Source organism: Salvelinus fontinalis, chromosome 28, assembly GCF_029448725.1.
Source record: "Salvelinus fontinalis isolate EN_2023a chromosome 28, ASM2944872v1, whole genome shotgun sequence".
Lineage (NCBI taxonomy): Eukaryota > Metazoa > Chordata > Actinopteri > Salmoniformes > Salmonidae > Salvelinus > Salvelinus fontinalis.
In genome coordinates, this window is record NC_074692.1 from 10,530,907 (window position 1) to 10,554,329 (window position 23,423).

The 23,423-nt window shown below is 42.8% G+C and overlaps 1 protein-coding gene across 10 annotated transcripts in view; it reads right to left on the reverse strand.

Annotated features, from left to right (window-relative positions):
* Window positions 1–23,423, reverse strand: part of LOC129826113 (voltage-dependent N-type calcium channel subunit alpha-1B-like) — a 149,136-nt gene that overhangs the window by 86,389 nt on the left and 39,324 nt on the right. For all 10 annotated transcript variants that reach the window (XM_055886457.1, XM_055886454.1, XM_055886450.1 and 7 more), the window contains exons 4-6: window positions 16,668–16,759; window positions 16,258–16,410; window positions 15,479–15,666 (exon numbers count right to left, since the gene is read on the reverse strand). In XM_055886457.1, the coding sequence (XP_055742432.1) occupies window positions 15,479–15,666; window positions 16,258–16,410; window positions 16,668–16,759 (433 nt within the window). The remainder of the gene's footprint in view (window positions 1–15,478; window positions 15,667–16,257; window positions 16,411–16,667; window positions 16,760–23,423) is intronic.

A 23,423-nucleotide genomic window follows, 5' to 3' on the forward strand; every position in this document is an offset into this window, starting at 1 on the left:
TATACAATGGATGGAAGACATTTTAGACCCATTTTTCACATGTTGAGCATATATTATGTCCTCCAAGCCTCAATGAGGCTTTGCAGAGAAAAGCTACAGTAAAACACTGCCCTGTCACCCTTGACATTTTAGAGCTAACACACACATCAGCCCAGTCTCCCCACTACGGAGAAGGGAGCAGGCAATAGCATGGGATCACTTTACATCAGGCTGGAGGTACTGTACACAGAGGAAAACAATTGTGTTCATCTGAGAGAGCCAGGCCTGTAAACACAGCAAGGACTCTCTCGCTCTGCTGCACTGCCCTTTGATAGGGCCAAAACAGCACTGTGCTACTGCTATTGTATCAGGGACCTTTTAATTCTATTTACTACTGATGGCTTTTGATTTCTGAACTTTAAATATTATTCATCATTAGTTATATTAGAGACACGAGCGGTGCCATAGCCGAGGGTCTACACCAGAAGTGAATGGATAGCTGTAGGAGGAAGGTATATCCTGTTGTGGCTGCAGGGTGAATATTGAAAAAACTGGAAAATATGTGCACATTTTCAAACGGCCTCTTAAGAAATTTTTGATTTTACAATATGCATATATTTACTACTGTTGGATAGATAACAGTCTATAGTTTCTAAAAAGGTTTGAATTATTTCTCTAAGTCGAACAGAAATATTTTTACAGCCATTTTCCCAGCCGAATTGAGATTTCCAAAATGCGATGTGTCTCTTTAAGACCTTGTCTATAAAAGGTCATTACACTTAGGACCGTAGAAACACGTCACACGCCTTCATCAGGGTGTAATGCGGAAGTGAGAATTGAAAGGAGTCGAATATCTCGTCCATGGACTGAATACCACACCTTCTTGTGAGACCTGCGCAGTTAAAAAAAAATTCCGGGCGCGAAACAGAATTTGGTCTCGGCTACTGGAAGAAGGTCGATAACGGTGAATATGATCTCTGACTTCGATATTATTTGATACATGTCACAAAATCATCCTAAAGTATGTTTTTTCAATATACTTTAATTATATTATTGCAATTTATTCTGGACTTTAGACGTGATGTTTTGGAAGAATGTTTTGAAGACAGAAAGTTTAGCGCCGCATAGCCGTGGTGCTTGCTAACCAAAGAGGGAAATATTTCATTCTGGAACCCAACTAAAGACTGTACTGGACATTGGACCCCGTTACAACATTCTGATGGAATATCAACAAAGATAAGGACCCAATTTGGGATGCTTTTTCATATATCTGTCGAACTGTTGTATGCTAACTGTGCTAACTGTGCTAGGCTAGACCTTGACTTATGCTAGTGCTGCCTTATGCTAGCTTATGTTGTTAGCTAATATAACGATATATTATGTTTTCGCTGTAAAACACTTCAAAAATCGGAAATATTGGCTTTATTCACACGATATCTGTCTTTCATTAGCTATCCACCATATGTTTTTCTGGAATGTTTTATGAGGTGTAATTAGTAGTCGACGTTGGTGTATGTATTTTCTCTGGCTACTCCCGTCTGGATTCAGACTGTAGCTATGTGGTAGCATTTATGGTAGCATCAATGTAAAACTGATTTATAGCTAAAATATGCACTTTTTATGAACAAAACATAGATTTATTGTGTAACATGTTATATGACTGTCATCTGAGGTAGTTTTTTCTGGGTTCTTTAGGTTGGTTTTAGTTTATTTCGGTTGGCTTGTGCATGCTACTTGAATCATAATTCATACATCATAATCATATTCATACGTGTCTGTCCACTTTTGTATTTGGTGGTGAGCTAACATAAATATATGTGGTGTTTTCTCTGTAAAACATTTAAAAAATCGGACATGTTGGCTGGATTGACAAGATGTTTATCTTTCAAATGCTGTATTGGACTTGTTAATGTGTGAAAGTTAAATATTTAAAAAAAATAGATTTTGAATTTCGCGCCCTGCAGCTGTTGTCATTTTCGTTCCGACGTCGGGCTTGCAGCCCAAACAGAATATGGGTGGGTGCAATTAAGCTTGGAATGTACTGAGTGTAGGGAAAACGATCACATGTGGCAGGCATTGGTAAGGGGAGAGAGCCATGGATTAGTGAGGAAGGGGGTTGAGGTCAGGTCAGGTCCCGTTAAGGGAAAAGGAACAATTTATTGCCCGTATCACTTAGTTTCCTGCCTAGCAATAAAGCGAGAAGGAGGAAACTCCACCCAAAGTGAGGTACATATACCACCACAATAGTAAACATCTTTTTGTCGGTTCAGCTGTTCGATCCTTTGGGAAGAATAAACTTGGTTTAAGCTTTCATAGTGTCCGTCGAGTTCTTACTCTGATAATTAGAACCTAACACTACATAGAAAACTGCTCATCTTTTCTGCTCATAAGCCCACAGAGAAGGATATTTATCACCAGGAGAGCAGCGGATTGATGGGATTAATAGGGAGAGAAGGGAACACGAAAAAGATAATTGAGCGTCAGTTTAGTAGTCTTGTGATGTAGGCTGTGTGATTTTGCTATCTATTGGAAATATGCTAGATTTGTGTATGCTAAATGTCATTAAAAAAACATAAATATTTATGATCCTTCTATATCCATGCTTATTTATTTTTTTACCCCATTTTTTCGTGGTATCCAATTGTTAGTAGTTACTGTCTTGTCTCATCGCTACAACTCCCGTACGGGCAAGGGAGAGACGAAGGTCGAGAGCCATCCGTCCTCCGAAACACAACCCAACCAAGCCACACTGCTTCGCGCGCATCCAACCCGGAAGCCAGCCGCACCAATGTGTTGGAGGAAACACTGTATACCTAGCGACCTGGTCAGCATGCACTGCGCCCGGCCCGCCACAGGAGTCGCTTGTGCGCGATGAGACAAGGATATCCCTACCGGCCAAACCCTCCCTAACCCGGACGACGCTAGTGGGTTAACTGCCTTGTTCAGGGGCAGAACGGAAGATTTGTACCATGTCAGCTCAGGGATTCGATCCAGCAACCTTTAGGTGTTACTGGCCAAATGCTCTAATCACTAGGCTACCTGCCGCCCCAATAGGCTAAGAGAATGATGAGCGGATGTCGTCAACCTTCTTTTCAAAGTGGTTGACAAAGACGTCCTCAGAGAGGGAGGAGGGAGGGGGTGGAGAACTAAGGAGGGAGGAGAAGGTGGAAGAGATTCTTAGGGTTAGAGGCAGAAGCTTGAAATTTAGAGTGATAGAAAGTGGCTACAGCGGATACAGAAGAAGAGAAGAGGGTGGAAGGATGATAGGTCCTGCAGAAGTTTCGTTTTCCTCCAGGTTCGCTCAGCTGCCCACAGCCCTGTTCTGTAAGCTCGCAATGAGTCACTCAGCCACGAAGAAAGAGGGGAGGGCCGAGCCCGCCAGGAGGAAAGGGGACAGTGCGAGTCATAGGATTCGGAAAGGGAGGAGAGAGGCAGAATCAGGAGACCGGAGAAGGATTTAGCAGAAGGGAGAGATGATAGGATAGAAGAGGAGAGTGTAGTAGGCAAGAGAGAGAGAAGATTGTGACAGCAGTTACCCAGATGGTCAAGCGCCGAGTGGCTAGGGTTGGAGGAAAGTGAATCAAAAAAGGAAACAATGTAGGGATCAAAGACCTGGACGGGGGTTGCAGTGAGATTAGAAGGCGAGCAGCCTCTAGTGAAGATGAGGTCAAGAATATTGCCTGCCTTGTGAGTGGGAGGGGACTGGGAACAGGGTGAGGTCAAAAGAGTCAAGGAGGCGAAAGAGAGAGTTGGAAAGAAATGAATAGAAGGCAGACGTCAGGAGGTTGAAGTCACCAAGTACAAAGAGTGGTGAACCATCATCAGGAAATGAGCTTATCAAGGTGTCAAGCTCATTGAGGAACTATCTAAAGGCACCTGGTGGGCGATAGATGGCAACAATGTTAAGCTTGAGTGGTCAAGTGACAGTGACATCATGAAATTCAAATGAGGAGATGGACAGGTGAGAGAGGGAGAAAAGAGTAGACCTGTGCCACCACTGCGACGACCAGATGCTCTCAGGCTATGAGACAAAACGTAGTCAGATGAAGAGAGAGCAGCTGGAGTAGCAGTGTTCTCTGGGGGGATCCATGTCTCTGTCAGGACCAAAAAGTCAAGTAGCTGAAGGGCAGCATAACCTGAGATTAAATTGGGGTTCTTGACCACAGCTCAGCAGTTCCAAACGCTGCCAGAGACACGGAATTCCACATGGGTTGTGCGCGCAGGGTACACTAAATTCGAAGGGTTGCAGCCAAGGGTGGGGAGCATCTGTAAAGCCTACAGGGAGAGGAGCGAACAGGTATAGAAAACACACACATAGTTCCCAAAGCTACAAATGAGCAAAATGAGATCATCTGAAAATAACAAGGTAAGAGATACTGAAGTGAGAGAGTGGTGTGGAGACTTCCTCTCTTTCCTTCCTCGAACAACTCCGCAGAGCAACTCCGCAGAGCAACTCCGCAGAGCAACTCCGCAGAGCAACTCCGCAGAGCAACTCCGCAGAGCAACTCCGCAGAGCAACTCCGCAGAGCAACTCCGCAGAGCAACTCCGCAGAGCAACTCCGCAGAGCAACTCCGCAGAGCAACTCCGCAGAGCAACTCCGCAGAGCAACTCCGCAGAGCAACTCCGCAGAGCAACTCCGCAGAACAACTCCGCAGAACAACTCAGCCAGAACAACTCAGCCAGAACAACTCAGCCAGAACAACTCAGCCAGAACAACTCAGCCAGAACAACTCAGCCAGAACAACTCAGCCAGAACAACTCAGCCAGAACAACTCCGCAGAACAACTCCGCAGAACAACTCCGCAGAACAACTCAGCCAGAACAACTCAGCCAGAACAACTCAGCCAGAACAACTCAGCCAGAACAACTCAGCCAGAACAACTCAGGCAGAACAACTCAGGCAGAACAACTCAGGCAGAACAACTCAGGCAGAACAACTCAGGCAGAACAACTCAGGCAGAACAACTCCGCAGAACAACTCCGCAGAACAACTCAGCCAGAACAACTCAGCCAGAACAACTCAGCCAGAACAACTCAGCCAGAACAACTCAGCCAGAACAACTCAGCCAGAACAACTCAGCCAGAACAACTCCGCAGAACAACTCCGCAGAACAACTCCGCAGAACCGTGTTAGTTTTGCGATGAGACCACCGCTGACAAAACAGGGGAGAATTAAGTACTAGTACTAATTGCTAATTGCCTTGAAAAGATGAAGAGCACACCTCCCGGTACTAATTGCTGATTGCCTGGGAGTGGAGAAACCACTCCACATCCAATACAGCCACTGATTACCAAAACAACAACAGTCACAAATTGTCCTGCCCCTTAATCCTGCTTGATCTGTCAACAATCATCTGCAAGTTAATAGCAGTCAGCAGTTCACACACCAAGTAGTCTACTGGGAAGACAGACAGCACTTAAAGTAGTTGGCCTGCGCTAGCAAAAAGACAGTACTAGACAAAAGCAGATAAAGACAAAAATTATACTTATCACTCCTGGAGATATCAGGCGTCCTGTAGCTCTAGAATTAAGCACTATTCACTACTGATAAGGCTTAAAAAGACAGTGAATAATTTGAATCAAATTCTAATCCATAGGCTATGTCTAAATATAGCTACATGAACCGTAATTGCTCCCCATGGGCATGTAATATTAAAGCAATGTAGACTATGGAGGGTTTTAGGCACATCCAAACGTTTCACCAAAGCTGGACAAAGATCCAATGTAAAGAGAAATGGGGAATGTCCACTCACCGTTCTACTGCTCCCAAATGTAATATTTTATAAACATCAGGGAACCTTTACAGATCTCATTCTAACTTCTACAGATTTAGCAGACAGCTCCACAATTGCGTGTGAGCCATGGACTTTCTCACAAAGCCAAAGGATGGTCAATCATTCTTAGAAGGTTGGTTTGTAATCAAAAAAAAAAAAAAACAAGCAATTTGTTTTATTTTTACAACAACAAAATGTCTTAATAGGATAGTGCCAGATTCATGATAGCATAAATCACATCTCTCGTTCCATGAGCATAAGTCTCTGTGTGCACACGTACTGTAGGCCTAAATGTCATTACGTATTACACTCACAGAACCGGACCGCCGAATGCTGAAGCTCGTAGAGCATACAAATCGTCTGTCTGAGGTTGCAACACTCACTACCGAGTTCCAAACTGCCTCTGGAAGCAATGTCAGCACAAGAACTGTTTGTCGGGAGCTTCATGAAATGGGTTTCCATGGCATCTGCACACACGCCTAATATCCCCATGCACAATGCCAAGCATTGGCATGATGAATCACGCTTCACCATCTGGCAGTCCGACGGACGCTACCTGCCCCAATGCATAGCGCCAACTATACATTTTGTTGGAGGAGGAATAATGGTCTGGGACTATTTTCCATGGTTCGGGCTAGGCCCCTTAGTTCCAGTGAAGGGAAATCTTAACGCTACAACATACAATAACATTCTAGAGGATTCTGTGCTTCCAACTTTGTGGCAACAGTTTGCCAACAGTTTCAGCATGACAATGTCCCCATGCACAAAGCGAGGTCCATACAGAAATGGTTTGTCGAGATCGATGTGGAAGAACTTGAGTGTGCCAAGAGTGTGCAAAGCTGTCATCAAGGCAAAGGGTGGCTACTTTGAAGAATCTCAAATCTAAAATATATTTTGCTTTGTTTAACACTTTTTTGGTTACTACATGATTCCATATGTGTTATTTCATAGTTTTGATGTTTTCACTATTATTCTACAATGTAGAAAATAGTCAAAATAAAGAAAAACCCTTGAATGAGTAGGTGTGTCCAAACTTTTGACTGGTGTTTATATATATATATATATATACATTATTTACATAAGTGTTTGGGATGAAAAAAAAACATGTTACCAAGATTATTTATTATTTTTTAAATATTGTTAATCAGTTATTGTAAGTACAAAATTGAAAATATGTTAGCAGTAAACATCCATATGATTAGGCCCCATTCGGAACGGGTAACTGAAACAACAAAACAGAGAAAATGTTTTTTGACTATCCAAGATGACATCAGAAAGATTGAACCACAGAGATACAATATAATACTATTTATTTCTGTGGATCGAAAAATCCAATCTGAGCCCACTCTACCATGCTATCTGAGTGTCCCATCTGCTAGTCTGTCTGAGACGTAGTAGAAGCCGTTATCAGGGCTGATGGATGACGAGGCTGATGAGGTGAACACAGGTTCCTAACGTGGACAGACAGACAGACAGGAAATGAGACTTGCCAACGACAGCTGTCTCTCCGCCCTAACACCTCAATCAGAAACTGCAGCCTTCATATATGAGCAGACCTCCTGAACTGAAGGCCACATTACCAGGCTGTCAGTTAGACCAGGCAAAGACAGAGCAGCCTTGTGATGAATAGGATGATCTTAGCCTGTCCTCCTGTGCTCAAAAGCTAATTTTGGATTAACAGACACTAATTTAATGGGATTATTAATCATGCTAATTGTGACACTGTCTAATGCTGTCGGGGAAAGGTGGAAATTATGCCCCACAATATTGTAGGCAGCAGTGGTGGTCAGTACCATTTAAGATGAGGGAGGACAAAACAAAAATGATGAGCGTGGCCTTATTTCTATTACAGCATATTGGATGACTGTCATTCATATTCCATTCAACCAGCTCAATGTAACAGTAATAGATTTAGGCTACTACATGATACACGAATTGTCCCTATACTAATCACGAGGTTGCTGCAACCTAGCACATGATTGAAAGTTTACAAAGTAGGTGTCACGGTCGTTTGAGTGATTGGACCAAGGCGCAGCGTGCATAGAATTCCACATGTTTAATAAATAATAAACTCACCAAACAAAACAGAAGAAAAACAAAACGTGACGTTCTGGGCTGCGAGCAGGCAGCTACACAAAAACAAGATCCCACAAACAACAGGTGAGAAAAGGCTGCCTAAATATGATCCCCAATCAGAGACAACAATAGACAGCTGCCTCTGATTGGGAACCATACCAGGCCAACATAAAAATCGAAAAACTAGAATGCCCACCCTAACACACCCTGACCTAACCAGATATAGAAATAAAAAGGCTCTCTAAGGTCAGGGCGTGACTGTAGGTTCACACAAGTTGAGAGACAAAATTGAAGACACAAACAGTGACACATGGACAGACAGTGACATTCAAGCTGATACAGTGGCTTGCGAAAGTATTCACCCCCTTGGCATTTTTCCTATTTTGCTGCCTTATAACCTGGAGTTAAATTGGATTTTTGGGGGTTTGTATCATTTGATTTACACAACATGCCTACCACTTTGAAGATGCAAAATATATTTTTTTGTGTGAAACAACAAGAAATAACAAGAAATAAAACTTGAGCGTGCATAACTATTCACCCCCCCAAAGTCAATACCACCTTTTGCAGAAATTACAGCTGCAAGTCTCTTGGGGTGTGTCTCTATAAACTTGGCACATCTAGCCACTGGGATTTTTGCCCATTCTTCAAGGCAAAACTACTCCAGCTCCTTCAAGTTGGATGGGTTCCACTGATGTACATCAATCTTTATGTCAAAGCACAGATTCTCAATCGGATTGAGGTCTGGGCTTTGACTAGGCCATTCCAAGACATTTAAATGTTTCCCCTTACACCACCCGAGTGTTGCTTTAGCAGTATGCCTAGGGTCATTGTCCTGCTGGAAGGTGAACCTCCGTCCCAGTCTCAAATCTCTGGAAGACTGAAACAGGTTTCCCTCAATAAAGTCCCTGTATTTAGTGCCATCCATCATTCCTTCAATTCTGACCAGTTTCCCAGTCCCTGCCGATGAAAAACATCCCCAGAACATAATGCTACCACCGCCATGCTTCACTGTGGGGATGGTGTTCTCGGGGTGATGAGAGGTGTTGGGTTTGCGCCAGACCTAGCGTCCCTGATGGCCAAAAAGCACAATTTTTGTCTCATCTGACCAGAGTACCTTTTTCCATATGTTTGGGGAGTCTCCCACATGCCTTTTGGTAAACACCAAACATGTTTACTTATTTTTTTCTGGCCACTCTTCCTTAAAGCCCAGCTCTGTGGAGTGTACGGCTTAAAGCGGTCCTATGGACAGATACTCCAATGTCCGCTGTGGAGCTTTGCAGCTCCTTCAGAGTTATCTTTGGTTTCTTTGTTGCCTGTCAGATTAATGCCCTCCTAGCCTGGTCCGTGAGTTTTGGTTGGTGGCCCTCGCTTGGTGGGTGGCCCTCTGATGTGGTGCTATATTCTTTCCATTTTTTCATAATGGATTTAATGGTGCTCCGTGGGATGTTAAAAGTTTCTGATATTTTTTTATAACCCAACCCAGATCCGTACTTCTCCACAACTTTTTCCCTGACCTGTTTGGAGAGCTCCTTGGTCTTCATAGTGCTACTTCCTTGGTGGTGCCCCTTGCTTAGTGGTGTTGCAGACTCTGGGGCCTTTCAGAACAGGTGTATATATACTGAGATCATGGGACAGATCATGTGACACTTAGATTGCACACAGGTGGACTTTATTTAACTAATTATGTGACTTCTGAAGGTAATTGGTTGCACCAGATCTTATTCAGGGACTTCATAGCAAAGGGGTGAATACATATGCACGCACCACTTTTCCATTTTTTTTTTAAACAAGTATTTTTTTTCATTTCACTTCACCAATTTGGACAATTTTGTGTATGTCCATTACATGAAATCCAAATAAAAATCTATTTAAATTACAGGTTGTAATGCAACAAAATAGGAAAATTGCCAAAGGGGTGAATACTTTTGCAAGGCACTGTATAGGATGTAATCATTAGTCCAACAGTTGCAGATGAGTTTCTATTGGACAATTTGGACAATTTGTATGAAATTCAGTGAGGAGGATGGTCCCCCCCCCCCCTTCCTCTTCTGATGAGTCTCAACTTGTAGGCAGAGTTGTTAATCTGTACTATTAGGGAGTGAACCAAGCAGTGTAGAATATTGAAAACTGCTACTGAATCAACAGAGTGGATCAACTTCAGTAGGTATCACTTCTATTGAATTGGCCGACAGAGAAATGTGATATCTCATCAACCATCATGAACTCTGACAGTCTGTCCCTCTCAGCATTCTGAGCCTCTTCTCCTCCCTCCCTCCATGTCTGTGAATAGAGAGGTGAAGAGCTGGGGAGCTGGCAAGCATCCTCCTCAGCTGGTAGACTCCTCCCTCTGCCAGCGTTGGGACAGCAGCAGCCTGGCACCGCGTCGGCCAGCGTCAGGGCAGAGAGAGACGTAAGCAGGGTAAAGCGGCGGGCGCCAGAAGACTGGCATATGCTGCTCCCCATCAGGCATAGCAGCAGTGGGAATGGAGCAGAGCGGGCATGAAGCTGGGAATGAGATGCCACAGGTGGCAATCCTGGCTGTTTCTGAAAGAGCCACCTTCATATAGAACACAGGCTGCATGGATGTGCATGCTTTAACGTGGAGACTACTGTATTCACACACCATGCTCCTTTCAGCTAATTATCATTTACTATCAACTATGGGGCTCAGCAACTGTTGATTAAAATTGCTGTAGAAAATCCTGCTAAGAGAGGAATAAGTTCTGAATGCAAAGGTATCCTAAAATCACCCACAGAAAGTCTTATTGCAAAATCGTAGACTGTCCCTAGGGCTGTGGCAGTCACGTAATTTCGTCAGTCGTAGATTGTCAAGCAAATAACTGTCGGTCTCACGGTAATTGACCGTTAATTATCATAAACACATTTAGCATCTCCTTGCTTCCACACATAGCCTACAAGCCACTGATACAGACCTTTGGAACATCTACATTTTAAAAAGTCCAATAAATCCATGTAATATAGCCTACACCTTCACAATGCATTATTTATTTTAGACAGGTCTAAAGAAATATGGTAAGAAGAAAATGTAGTCTATTTCAGTAGAACAGAATCACATACTCTGAGTTGTCCTTATGTTAGGTCCTGATCTGGCTATGCCATATGGCTGTGGGCTACACTTGTTCATTTAACAGACAAGATTTGGTTATAATTCCGTGGCATTGTTTTATAGTATGAAGAATACAATTGAACAAAGCTGAATAAATAGAAAGGATATTTTCTCCAAATGATTTGAGGGAGTGCGCACACGCGGCTATTCTGTGTTAAGCAGTTAACAAAGAAATAGGTATTCCTACATGCTTACTTTAGAGTTATTAATGTAACTTTAGTTGTCCTACAAAGTTTGGGCTATATGTTTAGATGATTTTTAATACATTGTAAGGCTGCATGATGCAACTTTAATGATGATTTGAAAACATTTTCTTGAAAGGCATGAGCTCTGCTTTGTTTATTTGCGCAGGCTGTACACACTTTATCAGTCTCTCATTCACAATTTGACAAGCACTTGATAACGCTTCGAATTTCCCGGTGACATCACCTGTGTTTGGCCGTAATGCACCCTAAAAAAATCCATGCCTTTTTCCGTTCTCCGAAGCACCTCTCACTCACATGGTTCTCCATCACGTGATCGGGCCATTCTCACAGGCTACAAGTGAAGACAGACACTTTGGGGATGCAACTGCGCGTGTCCTTATCCAATTCCAAGGTGTATATTGAAGATTTGGAAGAACTGTCCACATTTACTTTTCGTCAGCCAACAAGATGTGTAGGCCTAACGAACAGCAAAAGCACTAGCTTATGTCAATATTATCCCCCATAGTACAAATGTTGACCTATTCTACTCTGTGCGAGGAATAAATATTCCAAACATAGTCTGGGAGAGATGTGGGATGCAATAGATCCCAAATTAATACAACCACTAGCATAAAAATATAAAAACATCGCAATGAGGGAAAGAGATCAGAACGTTTAGCTTAAAATGTGATAAACTATTAGGCTATTTCTTCACAGTATAAGTGCAGCAATGTGCACACTATAAGCACAAATGTTTCATTAGCAGGAAAACACCATTGTCAAAAGTGACTGCAAATGTGATTATGCATGTAATGCTTTTTTATAAAGGTGCATTTTTATGGTGAAAATGATCTTCCCCGAACTTGAAACTCATGCGCTGCTTATGCCAGAGCCAAATAGGCTCTACACCCATTGTAAAGGTGATTAACTTATTATGGCTGCAAGGGGCAGTATTGAGTAGCCAGTTAAATCGTGCCCATTTCAAACGGCCTCGTACTCAATTCTTGCTCGTACAATATGCATATTATTATTACTATTGGATAGAAAACACTCTCTAGTTTCTAAAACCGTTTGAATTATTTCTCTGAGTGAAACAGAACTCCTTCTGCAGCACATTTCCTGACCAGGAAGTGGAATGTCAGAAATCGATGCTCTGATCAACTTCATGCCTATACATGGGCAATGAACGTAAGAGTCTACGTACACTTCATACACCTTCCCCTGGTTGTCAAGAGGCGGTGAGAGAAGAAATTTTGTGTCTAAGGTGGAATTAAAGCTCTTTGTATGACGTGACCGTCCATTTCCTGTTTTTGGAGCGCGTGAAAGAGGACATGGATTTTCCTTCTGTTTAGCTGTCGTTATGGACGACTAACATCTCAGGTTTAGATTTTATTTGATACATGTGACCATATCATCGTAAAGTATGTTTTTTCAATATAGTTTAATAAGATGATTGAAATTTTTTCGGGAGTTTTGCCGTGTTCCGTTCTCTGACTTTGTTGACGTTGGAGAGATCCGTGCCACTTGGCAAGTGCCCATGCTAAATCAAGAGGGAAATTTGCCCTTCCAGATCCAAACAACGACTGTTCTGGACAAAGGACACCTTGTCCAACATTCTGACGGAAGATCACCAAAAGTAAGAAACATTTTATGATGCTATTTCTAATATCTGTCGTGAATGTGAACTGGTCGTCGGCGCCCAAGTGTTTCTGGCTATTGTGGCTACGCTAATATAACGCTATATTGTGTTTTCGCTGTAAAACACTTGATAAATCGGAAATATTGTCTGGAATCACAAAATGCCTGTCTTTCAATTGCTGTACACTATGTATTTTTCAGAAATGTTTTATGATGAGTATTTAGTTATTTGGCGTTGGTGTCTGTAATTTTTCTGTCTGCTTTCGGTGCAATTTCTGACTGTAGCTGCAATGTAAACTATGATTTATACCTGAAATATGCACATTTTTCGAAAAAAACATATGCTATACAATAAATATGTTATCAGACTGTCATCTGATGAGGTTGTTTCTTGGTTAGTGGCTATTTATATCTTTATTTGGCCGAATTTGTGATAGCTACTGATGGAGTCAAAAACTGATGGAGTAATAAAAGTGGAGTCTTTTGCTAATGTGGTTAGCGAATAGATTTACATATTTTGTCTTCCCTGTAAAACATTTTAAAAATCGGACATGTTGGCTGGATTCACGAGATGTGTACCTTTCATATGCTGTATTGGACTTGTTAATGTGTGAAAGTTAAATATTAAAAAAAAATATCTTTTGAATTTCGCGCCCTGCACTTGAAGTGGCTGTTGTCATAAATGTACCGACGTCGGGCTTGCACGCCAAACAGGTTAATATGCTTAATTTTAGGAAGTTATTTGTTCATAGTTGTGATACAAACCATATCAAAACATATAAGCCTATGGGCTAGGGTAAATGAGGTGTGCAATTATGATTAGAAAAAGTTATTTTAAAAGGCGTTGTGTCTTTCCTTATGCTGGGCATAATTCACAAATGATAATCTATAATTCACAAGTGATAGGCTAATAATACAGACTATTCTTGATGTAATCTTGTCTTTACATATACTAAATAATATACAGTGCATTCGGAAAGTATTCCTTGACTTTTTACACATTTTGTTACGTTACAGCCTTATTCTAAAATGGATGAAATTGTTTTTTTTCTCAACAATCTACACACCATCCCCCTTAATGACAAAATGAAAATAGTGTTTTAGAAATTTTAGCAAATGTATTGAAAACAAAAAACTGAAATATCACATTTACATAAGTTTAAAAAAAGGGGAAGGGGTCTCAATATTTTCCGAATGCACTGTATGTGTGAAATTTGTTTTGATTGATAATGGACCCTTATCATGCACCTGTCTTGAAACGGGGGCAGGGGAAAAATACATGTTACGCTTTCCCATGGTTCATTTTCATTCCAGCCAGGTAGGCTATACTCCTGTTGTAAAGATATGCAGTGTGCTTAATTTAAGGAAATTTGAGAAATAAATATAGCAGGCCTTGCCTATAGAAAGCTCATGGGATCCTCCTCTTTTTAGTAGAGGCCCTCACTCTGTTTTCTGGCTCAATTGCATAGCCTATAGAAATGTTGCACAACATGAGCTCAAGGGCTCTCATAAAGTGTTTGATTAGATTTTTGATTACATTTGCATTGATGTCAGAGTGATTAGAGGGACAGTAGAGTGCTGAACAAGGCAGTTAGCAAGTTTGGTAAGCTACTAAAGACCATCAGCAGCATCGGAGCTTGGAGAAGCCTAAATACTGTGACTAAACAGTGACGAGGAATTTGACTCCCTTCAAAACTCGTGACCGCCGGTGTGGCGGTAATATGGTCACCGACTGTCACCGACTCAACCAACCAGGATAAGACTGTAAGCCTATCCTGGTTGGTTGAGAGCGTCACAAGCCTTGGGAGAAAGAGTCCAACTGGAAATCCAGGGAAACAATTATTTGACATCAAAGAAGTCGGCAGCATCCCCCCTACCCCGCCTTTCCGGCTTTCAGAAACAAAACAGCTATTGAGTAATCCGATCCCAATCCGAAGACAGGCCTACTGTAAAATCACTGCTCCACATTTTGTGGAGAATCAGGACACTGTCTTCCCAATAGAGCCATTCAATATTTCATGTTGTTACACAATCATTTCCTTTTTAATGATCTAATTGTGACTCTTATGCAAATGTCACAGGCTGTGATTTGTTGGAGACCTTGAGTCTGTCTCTATCATGAATCAGCCCCGTGACTCATCCTTCCCCATCCAGCAGGTTCCAAGTGTACTGGAGTCTCTGTCTCTCTCTAATAATGTATCCAGGGTGCACTGGGAACTGAGACGTACCACAACCCATACACTACGTAACCAGTTCACATGTCACAATCAAATTTTCTCTCACAGCAGTCCTTTTTCACAACAGATGACACAACACATAGTCAATCTTCGCTCCACTGGGGAAAAAAGCATTGAGATCCTTGTCTTTGAGATGCATTGTATTGCCATAGTGAATAACATGTTAAAGTGATCCATTTTTTACATTTTGCATTTGAGTAATTTAGCAGATGCTCTTATCCAGAGCGACTTACAATTAGTGCATTCATCTTAAGATAGCTGGGTAAGAGAACAGCATATCACAGTCGTAGCGAGCACATTTTCACTCAATAAAGTAGTTCTCAGCAAAGTCAGGGCTAGTAGGAACATATACATTTTTGATGGGGGGGTGGTTCAGAGATCCCTCATACTTGAGTCTGAAATCTGCATTTTTGTCAGTACGATATCACAGGCAAATGTTATGTATAGGGTGAACTCACGTTATAGAGGATGTCCACCCATCCCTCCATGGTGATGCACTGGAAGACGGTGAGAATAGCAAAGAGGATGTTGTCGAAGTTGGTGATGCCGTAGTTGGGGCCGATCCAGTATTCCTGACACACAGTGCCATTCTCACAGGTCCTCGCTGGAGCCTCCATACCACAGGGGAACTCTGCTGCCTGCTCACCTGAGACACACACACACACACACACACGCAGGTACACACACAGAGGAATGTACGTTACCTTGCAGTTAAGTAACTTAGCAGACACTCTTATTCAGAGTAGTGACTGCATACATTTAGTATTGTATCTCTTAACAGGGCCATTTCTGATACCAGACCCAAGATGTGGCCCTCCTCCTTTCCCTGAGAGGGGACTTCTTAACCTTAGCGAAAATTAAAACTCAAAATCACATGTTTATGCAACTGCTTTAAATGCTGGTTAGTAGCTACGTGTCTTAGTAAAGTTAGTGTATCTTTTATTGGGTCATGGCTAGAATGTAACGCTCCGTTCTCTAAGTGGCAGCGAGACAAGAGCAGCAGCACGGCAAGCATAGACAAACATGCACGCATGCTGGCATGCGTACATGTAAAGGAAGTGGTTCATTGAAATACACTAGCGTGATGAGACCTAAAAACGTGTTTTAGCTCCCAGAACTATACTGTAGGCTTTACCTCAGCACATACATCATTTATGTCAACTCTAAATATGCGAGGTCTTGCAGTTACACAAAACACGGGTGACTAAGAGTTCATAGCAATGTGCATTGTGCATACCTGTATCAGTCCTGAAACAGGTCCTGTGGAACTTGCCCATGTAAAAGTCCAGGCCGATGATGGCGAACATGAGGATAGCGAAGAAGAGCAGCATACCGATCTGCAGCAGAGGCACCATGGCTTTCATGATGGACTTCAGAACCACCTGAAGACCTGAGATAGAGCACGTTTTCACTTTACTCCCTCCCATGTTATAGTATTAACATTGGTCATGGGAGAGACCCCAAATGGCTCTTTAAGTTCCTTTATTTAACATTTCCTGTTATCCAAATGACATATGACGACATAACCAAAAAGGTAATATATAACTAGATATTTTAATGCTTGGATGACAAACTTACAACAATAAACATATCCAAACAGAACATTGTTGTTGTTTCTTCCAGTGATTCCAGAGTCATTGTACTTACTAGGGATTCCAGACACCAGTTTCAGGGGCCTCAGGACCCGTACCGCCCGCAGAGTTCTCAAGTCAAAGTCTGCTCCCACTGTAGCCAGCATCCTGTTCACAATCAAACAACAACAGACCTGGAGATGAACAATCAGACTGACAGTACTACAATCTGAACAACCATCCATCATAAACACGCAACATATCATTGACATTATGAACGATTGAGGGAAGTCAAGATCTTCAATAGTAAATTATGTCCCATCTCCAAACATTACATTCCTGAAAACAAACAGGAATTATTAGTTCCAAGCATTTCATGTGAGTGTACAATTTCTCCAGCATTCATGATGAACTTGCATGTGATATAAATCTAAATGTCTCTGAAAATGACATCCTACGTTTTGTATTACCTAAAACTACAGGGGTTATCATGTGCTGTGTGTTTGACACTCGTGTGTTAATTGAGGATCGGCAGGGCTGGTTTAGAATACATAACTACGGCATCTTACGCATCTACAGGGATAGAGAGACAGTGAGGAGAATGCGAATGATTTCATATGGACGTTGATATGCAGAGGGGGCACTGACACAGAGAAAGTGGACAGCAGCACAGTACACATGACTTCAGATCTCCACTTTCCCTGTAGATTTCAGCAGAACTCTTATTAAAATGTGTGGTGCTCCTCTCCCTTGTGGCCAGTTTCAGGCTGAGCCGGTGAAAAGCAGCAGCATTTCCTCATTCTCCTGGGCGTCTGACTGCATAATCAAGACACTTCTGCCTAAAACTTCACCTCCATCGTTAGAGGATCTGACTGCACTTTCACAGTCTCACGGAGGAGAGGAGCAGGAAGAGGGGAGAGAGGAGAGTGGAAAGAGGCTGGCGGGGAGAGAAAGGGTGGCGTGGAGAGAGGTAGGAGGGGAAGGAGGAGAGGAGAAAACGAGGAGGGGAGAGAGAAAGGGGATATGCATTAGCTTCACAGCCTGTCCAATCAGCCCACAGCCTCTTCCTCTTGCAGAATGCTATTGTGGAAATGGAGCTGGCCTGTGGAGAGCAGCTCCACCTCCAATAGTCTGGTCCAGGGGGACAGACAGACAGGCCAGATCAGCATCATGTTACTGAGGCTGACGACTGTTATTGTACACCCACTATCTAATCCACTGGCCGGGCAGAGGCACAGACTGGGGTCTGGGGAGGTGCTGCACTGAAATGAGTGGTATAATCTCTGCACTGAGAGCAGGAGGGGGAGACAAAGAGGGAGGGAGACAAAGAGGGAGGGAGGGAGGGAGGGAGGGAGGGAGGGAGGGAGGGAGGGAGGGAGGGATAGCAGAAAGCATAAGGGGGAGATTGTGTTGTTGTAATTGCAAAAGACAGGTTTGAGGATTACCTAAAAGGATTACCTAAATCACTCTGTTCCTAGAATATTACAGTCATGTATTCTTCATATGAACCAGAATCATACACATTGCTTTGTGATTACAGTCAAATGTATGCCACTTTAGTAATCTACTGTACGCCACAAAGATTTGATATCCCCAGAATATAGGCTAACATAATGAAAGTAGGAGTCTCTGCAGGGTGAGGCAACCAATAATTGTTGTGGTTCAACTGATATTCTTTTTCCTTTCTACTGGATCTTAATTAATCACAGCCTACTTACAGTATACACTCCCAGCTGGGATTACCTTCATTAGAAAGGAAAGAGGAAATGAAGTGACTCAAATTTTCCCCACATCAACTAGTGCGTATCATACTCTAAGTAATATACAGTACGTTGGCAGATTTCCTGCTTTTGTCTATCCCAGTGAGATAACCCCGTCTCCCATCATGATCTGCCATGCTATTCTAATGTTCCAGACTGCAGCTGGCATTCTGAAATATACATCACTTACTGTATCCTTAGTGAAATGAGCACTCTGCTTCTCTCCCTCCCTGCCTGCCTCCCTCCCTGCCTCTCTGCTTGCCTGCCTCCCTCCCTGCCTGCCTGCTTCCCTGCCTGCCTCCCTCCCTGCCTCTATGCTTGCCCGCCTCCCTCCCTGCCTACCTGCTTCCCTGCCTGCCTCCCTCCCTGCCTCTCTGCTTGCCTGCCTCCCTCCCTGCCTGCCTGCTTCCCTGCCTGCCTCCCTCCCTGCCTCTCTACTTGCCTGCCTCCCAACCTGCCGTTGTTTATCCCTACAGAAAAAAGAAAAAGCCTCAGGTCCTCGTACATACTCCTGACTGAACCAGTCTCAACATGAGGCAAAACTGCATACAAATACAGATCAGAGGTCCCTGATGTTCTCGTTTTCTGGGCTTATATTTTAGCTTTATATAAATATAAATATATTCCTTTAACATGACCAAAATAGGGTTGAGATACAAAATTATGACAATTCAAAACCGAATGGAATTCAGTTACACAGAGGAGATATTGGCAAACCAATTATCTGGGTTACGTTTAGTTTTTTTAAGCTCCTTGAACGAAATGATGGGAAGGGAAAGCTAACCATGGACTGGATTGGCTGGAGTTCAACACCAACCCAACCAGGACCTGTCTGAATCTGACATCACTGGGTTTTAAACCCAGGCTGTGTCACTGCTTCAGCCACCAGAAAGGAAAGAACAGGTGTGTTTCCCATCTCCAAAGTGGCCAGTATTGCTCAGAGGAGGAGGCCCACATTGGACGGCTCCCAGTGGGCTTTAATAAGGCTGGTCAGAGACTTTCTCTGCCATCTCTCTATCCCACCCTGGCAGCAGACAGAGCAGACAGCGGGGTCACGGTGAGGGCACTGAACACGCAGGCATCTGCTATAGGACTATACTTAAGGGACTAGAGCGAGGACAGCATTAACATGTTACCCCAACATTGCAGAGTGAGACTATAAAACACTAGTCTCATAAGTATACACTGAGTGTACAAAACATTAAGGACACCTGCTTTGTCCATGACATAGACTGACCAGGTGAATCCACGTGCAAGATATGTTCCCTTATTGATGTCACTTGATAAATCCACTATAATCAGTGTAGATGATGGGTAGCAGACAGGTTAAAGAAGGAGTTTTAAGCCTTGAGACAATTGAGACATGGATTGTGTATGTGTGCCATTATTCAGAAGGTGAATGGGCAAGACAAAATATGATGCAACTCAATATTAGGAAGTTGTCCTTAATGTAGGCCTACACTAAGCTGCTGTAAGAGGTATACCGTGTCAGATGTCTTTCTTCAGTAGGAATATAGAGGCTACATTGTTAGTCAACTTACTTTCCATTCAATTAACTGCATTGACAGTAGGTAAGCAGGTCTCCAAATGAATGGCAGTACGCCCCAAAATGCAGAAAATAAAAATTAAACATTTACTTCATTATGTCATAGTTGTTTTCCTCTCGGCTGCAATTCCTAAATGATGTAACTATTTGCTTTTGGCGATGGCATGTATGTAACTAACCGTGCCTGTGTCCTGGGATTTCATCTCTACAGCACTGATAAGGCATCCATCCAAGCATTGTATACCATGTCTTCGCATCATTGCTGTTTCTATAGTGCCTGAGCTCTTTGAGACGGAATTAGTTAGTTGTTGTCTTCACATCACACCTAAGTGTTGTGTGTGTGAAGGGATTGTGGCGCTCTGTGGAACATGCTGCATTAGCTGGTCCCTCCTCACCAAACAACATCTGGCCAATGCAGGAGAAAAGCCCCATCTCCATCCCAGCAGAGACACGCACCACAAGATGAGTTACTTAATGGACCTTCAGATAGTGGAGAAACCCCATCCTCTCTGTTTTCAATAGCAGAACTAGCATCTGTTAGGACTGTTACTACGGCTACTTTATGACCATCTAATCTAAATAAACTACCGACACTTTTACCTGTGTTATTATTGTATGGTTGTTTTTGTTCTGTATTCTTTACAAAAAATCATTTGGCAAATGAATGCAAGTAAACACATCAAAGTGTGGAACATAGCATCACACAGTGACTGTAGCTGATAAGCCTGAATAATGAAATTAATCATTTTGAAAATTGCTAGATAATTCTTTAGGGGACATGGAAGCACACTGCAATGTAGCGAAGGCATTTATCATATCCCATGCCTGGGGGAGCTGTATAATGTGTTTTGCTCCTCGCATACATAAACTCAGCTGACATGAAAGAGTCTAGAAGTCAAACACATTAGCTTGATTATCAATTAGTCAACCATGTTTGTTTACAGCACCTCCCAGGAAAAGACTGTGAAGAGAATCTAATTCCGCTGCTCCAAAGGCAGGGAAATATAGTAGACAACAAACTCAGTTAGAAGCTCTGTCTGGAGTAACACATCCATGTGGAGTGTAAGTGATACAGCATGCCAGGGTTGCAGTATACGACATAACAGGGGGGATATTTCTGCTCACATATTCTACTAAAATACAAGCCCAGGCGTAACACAACCAGCCATGTTAGGTGTAAGTGATGCATGATGCCAGGGGTGCAGTATTTTTCAGAACATGGAGAACATTCTGAGCCAGGCTTTATTGGGAATACTTCTCTGCTCACATGTTCTTTGGTTCTACCTCACTGACAGGCAAGTAGCAGCATATCAGACATACCCTGTCTATCTGTCTGTCTGCCTACCTGCATGCCTGTCTGTCTGGCTGACTGTACAGTATGGGATGTGATCTCTTATGAGGCTTAGCAGCATAATGACCTGCCTCCCTCTCCTGTTCTGTAAATGACAGGCGGAACCATGTGAGGGGCCTGATAGGGACGGGTGAGAGAGAGGGGAAACACAGCATTTATTGGACTCTGAGGAGAACACATTAATTTCAGCCCTGAGAGGCCTAGTACAACACAATATGCCTTTCAATGTGCCTTTCATGATTAGGATCAAGCAAACAGGTCAGAACCTTCTACGTACTTTGGTTTGTATGAGAGCGAATGGAGGGTCGTTCCACCTCAAAAGAAACAATAAACAGGGTTTTTGACACCCACCATCTCAGATTGTGCTGAAATCATTTATGTAGTTAGAAACATATAAGATTAGCATTCTTGAAACATTATTTTGTTAAAATATAATTTGATCTCAGGTAAATTAAGTTAATTGATTGCACCCAAATGGACTATTTTAATTCATAAGATTAATATCATCTTCAATAAATATAGTACCGGACATCCGATTTGGACCATAACTCTTCCTGCCAATGAGTAAGACATGAGGATTTAAATAAAGTGATCAAAAGCCACCCACGGACACCCCACGCCAATCCCACCCGAACAACCAGTATACAGTATTGGTTCTCTATGTCTGACAAGCAGTACAGAGCTGCGGCTTGGAGTATTGCTTCTTCATCATTTGTAATGTATTTCCTGTGAATCTGGTAATGTTTTTTTTCCCCCTATTCAAAGAAATTGCCAATTGGAGTTGTTTGCATTATTTACCATAAATGGGTGTAAAAGTACCAGGTTTTGCCCACGAGATGCCGCTCTTCCTGCTAACCCTTTTATAAATGTTTCTGGTCTCATGTTTATTAAATGGATCACAACATTTTCTTTGCAACTTTGGGTAGTAAAACAATGGCTTTTGCTCATGATAAAATAAATTGTGTGGCCAACCTCACAATTGAAGCCAGTCCTTCATGAAAGCAATTTAGTTTGCTCTCTCAGAGAGCTTCCAGTTGTTTGACTATTCAACCAGAGTTGTGTTGAAGGATCAGGTTTCTGAGAGAAGGACAAACTGAATTGCTTTCATGGAGGACTAGCTTGACAATTGTAAATAGTGAACATGAAAAATAGCTTAACCGCCTCAGTCCATCAAACACTAAGGGAAAGACTTCAGTGCAAAAGGCACTTCAGACACTGTGCACGCAACAAGTCAGTCCAGAGTACTCCTTTACAAAAGCCCATCAACTCCCAGTGAAGTGCTTGAGCAGATGTTAATGGCTATGTCCACAGAACAATGCAACGCTTCTCAACTCCATCAGTCTCAAGCATGAACAATCGGTCCATCGTCACTGTCATGGCCAAGAAAGGGGAGGATCCAAAGCACTCATCAAAACATCCACTGACAGGTGAATGTGAAGGGGTTTTTCATAGGGACGCCAAGCTCTCCAATCATAAACAAATTATGTCAGATGACGGCAGAAGGTGAAATTGTGCAATGCCAGCATATTTTGCAATGAATCTAATGCAGTAAATGTGAGAGGGAGGTTTTAGAGAATTGACACAGTCACTGCTATGTCATTTATTAACTTTCTCCAGCTGATGAATTATACATTTTTCCAATGACTGCCCGGGTGTGTAGTGGGCTCTTACTGAACACACTGCCTGGGTGTGTAGTGGGCTCTTACTGAACACACTGCCTGGGTGTGTAATAGGCTCTTACTGAGCATACTGCCTGGGTGTGTAGTGGGCTCTTACTAAGCATACTGCCTGGGTGTGTAGTGGGCTCTTACTAAGCATACTGCCTGGGTGTGTAATAGGCTCTTACTGAGCATACTGCCTGGGTGTGTAGTGGGCTTTTACTAAGCATACTGCCTGGGTGTGTAGTGGGCTCTTACTAAGCATACTGCCTGGGTGTGTAATAGGCTCTTACTGAGCATACTGCCTGGGTGTGTAATAGGCTCTTACTGAGCATACTGCCTGGGTGTGTAGTGGGCTTTTACTGAGCATACTGCCTGGGTGTGTAGTGGGCTCTTACTGAGCATACTGCCTGGGTGTGTAATATGCTCTTACTGAGCATACTGCCTGGGTGTGTAGTGGGCTTTTACTAAGCATACTGCCTGGGTGTGTAGTGGGCTCTTACTAAGCATACTGCCT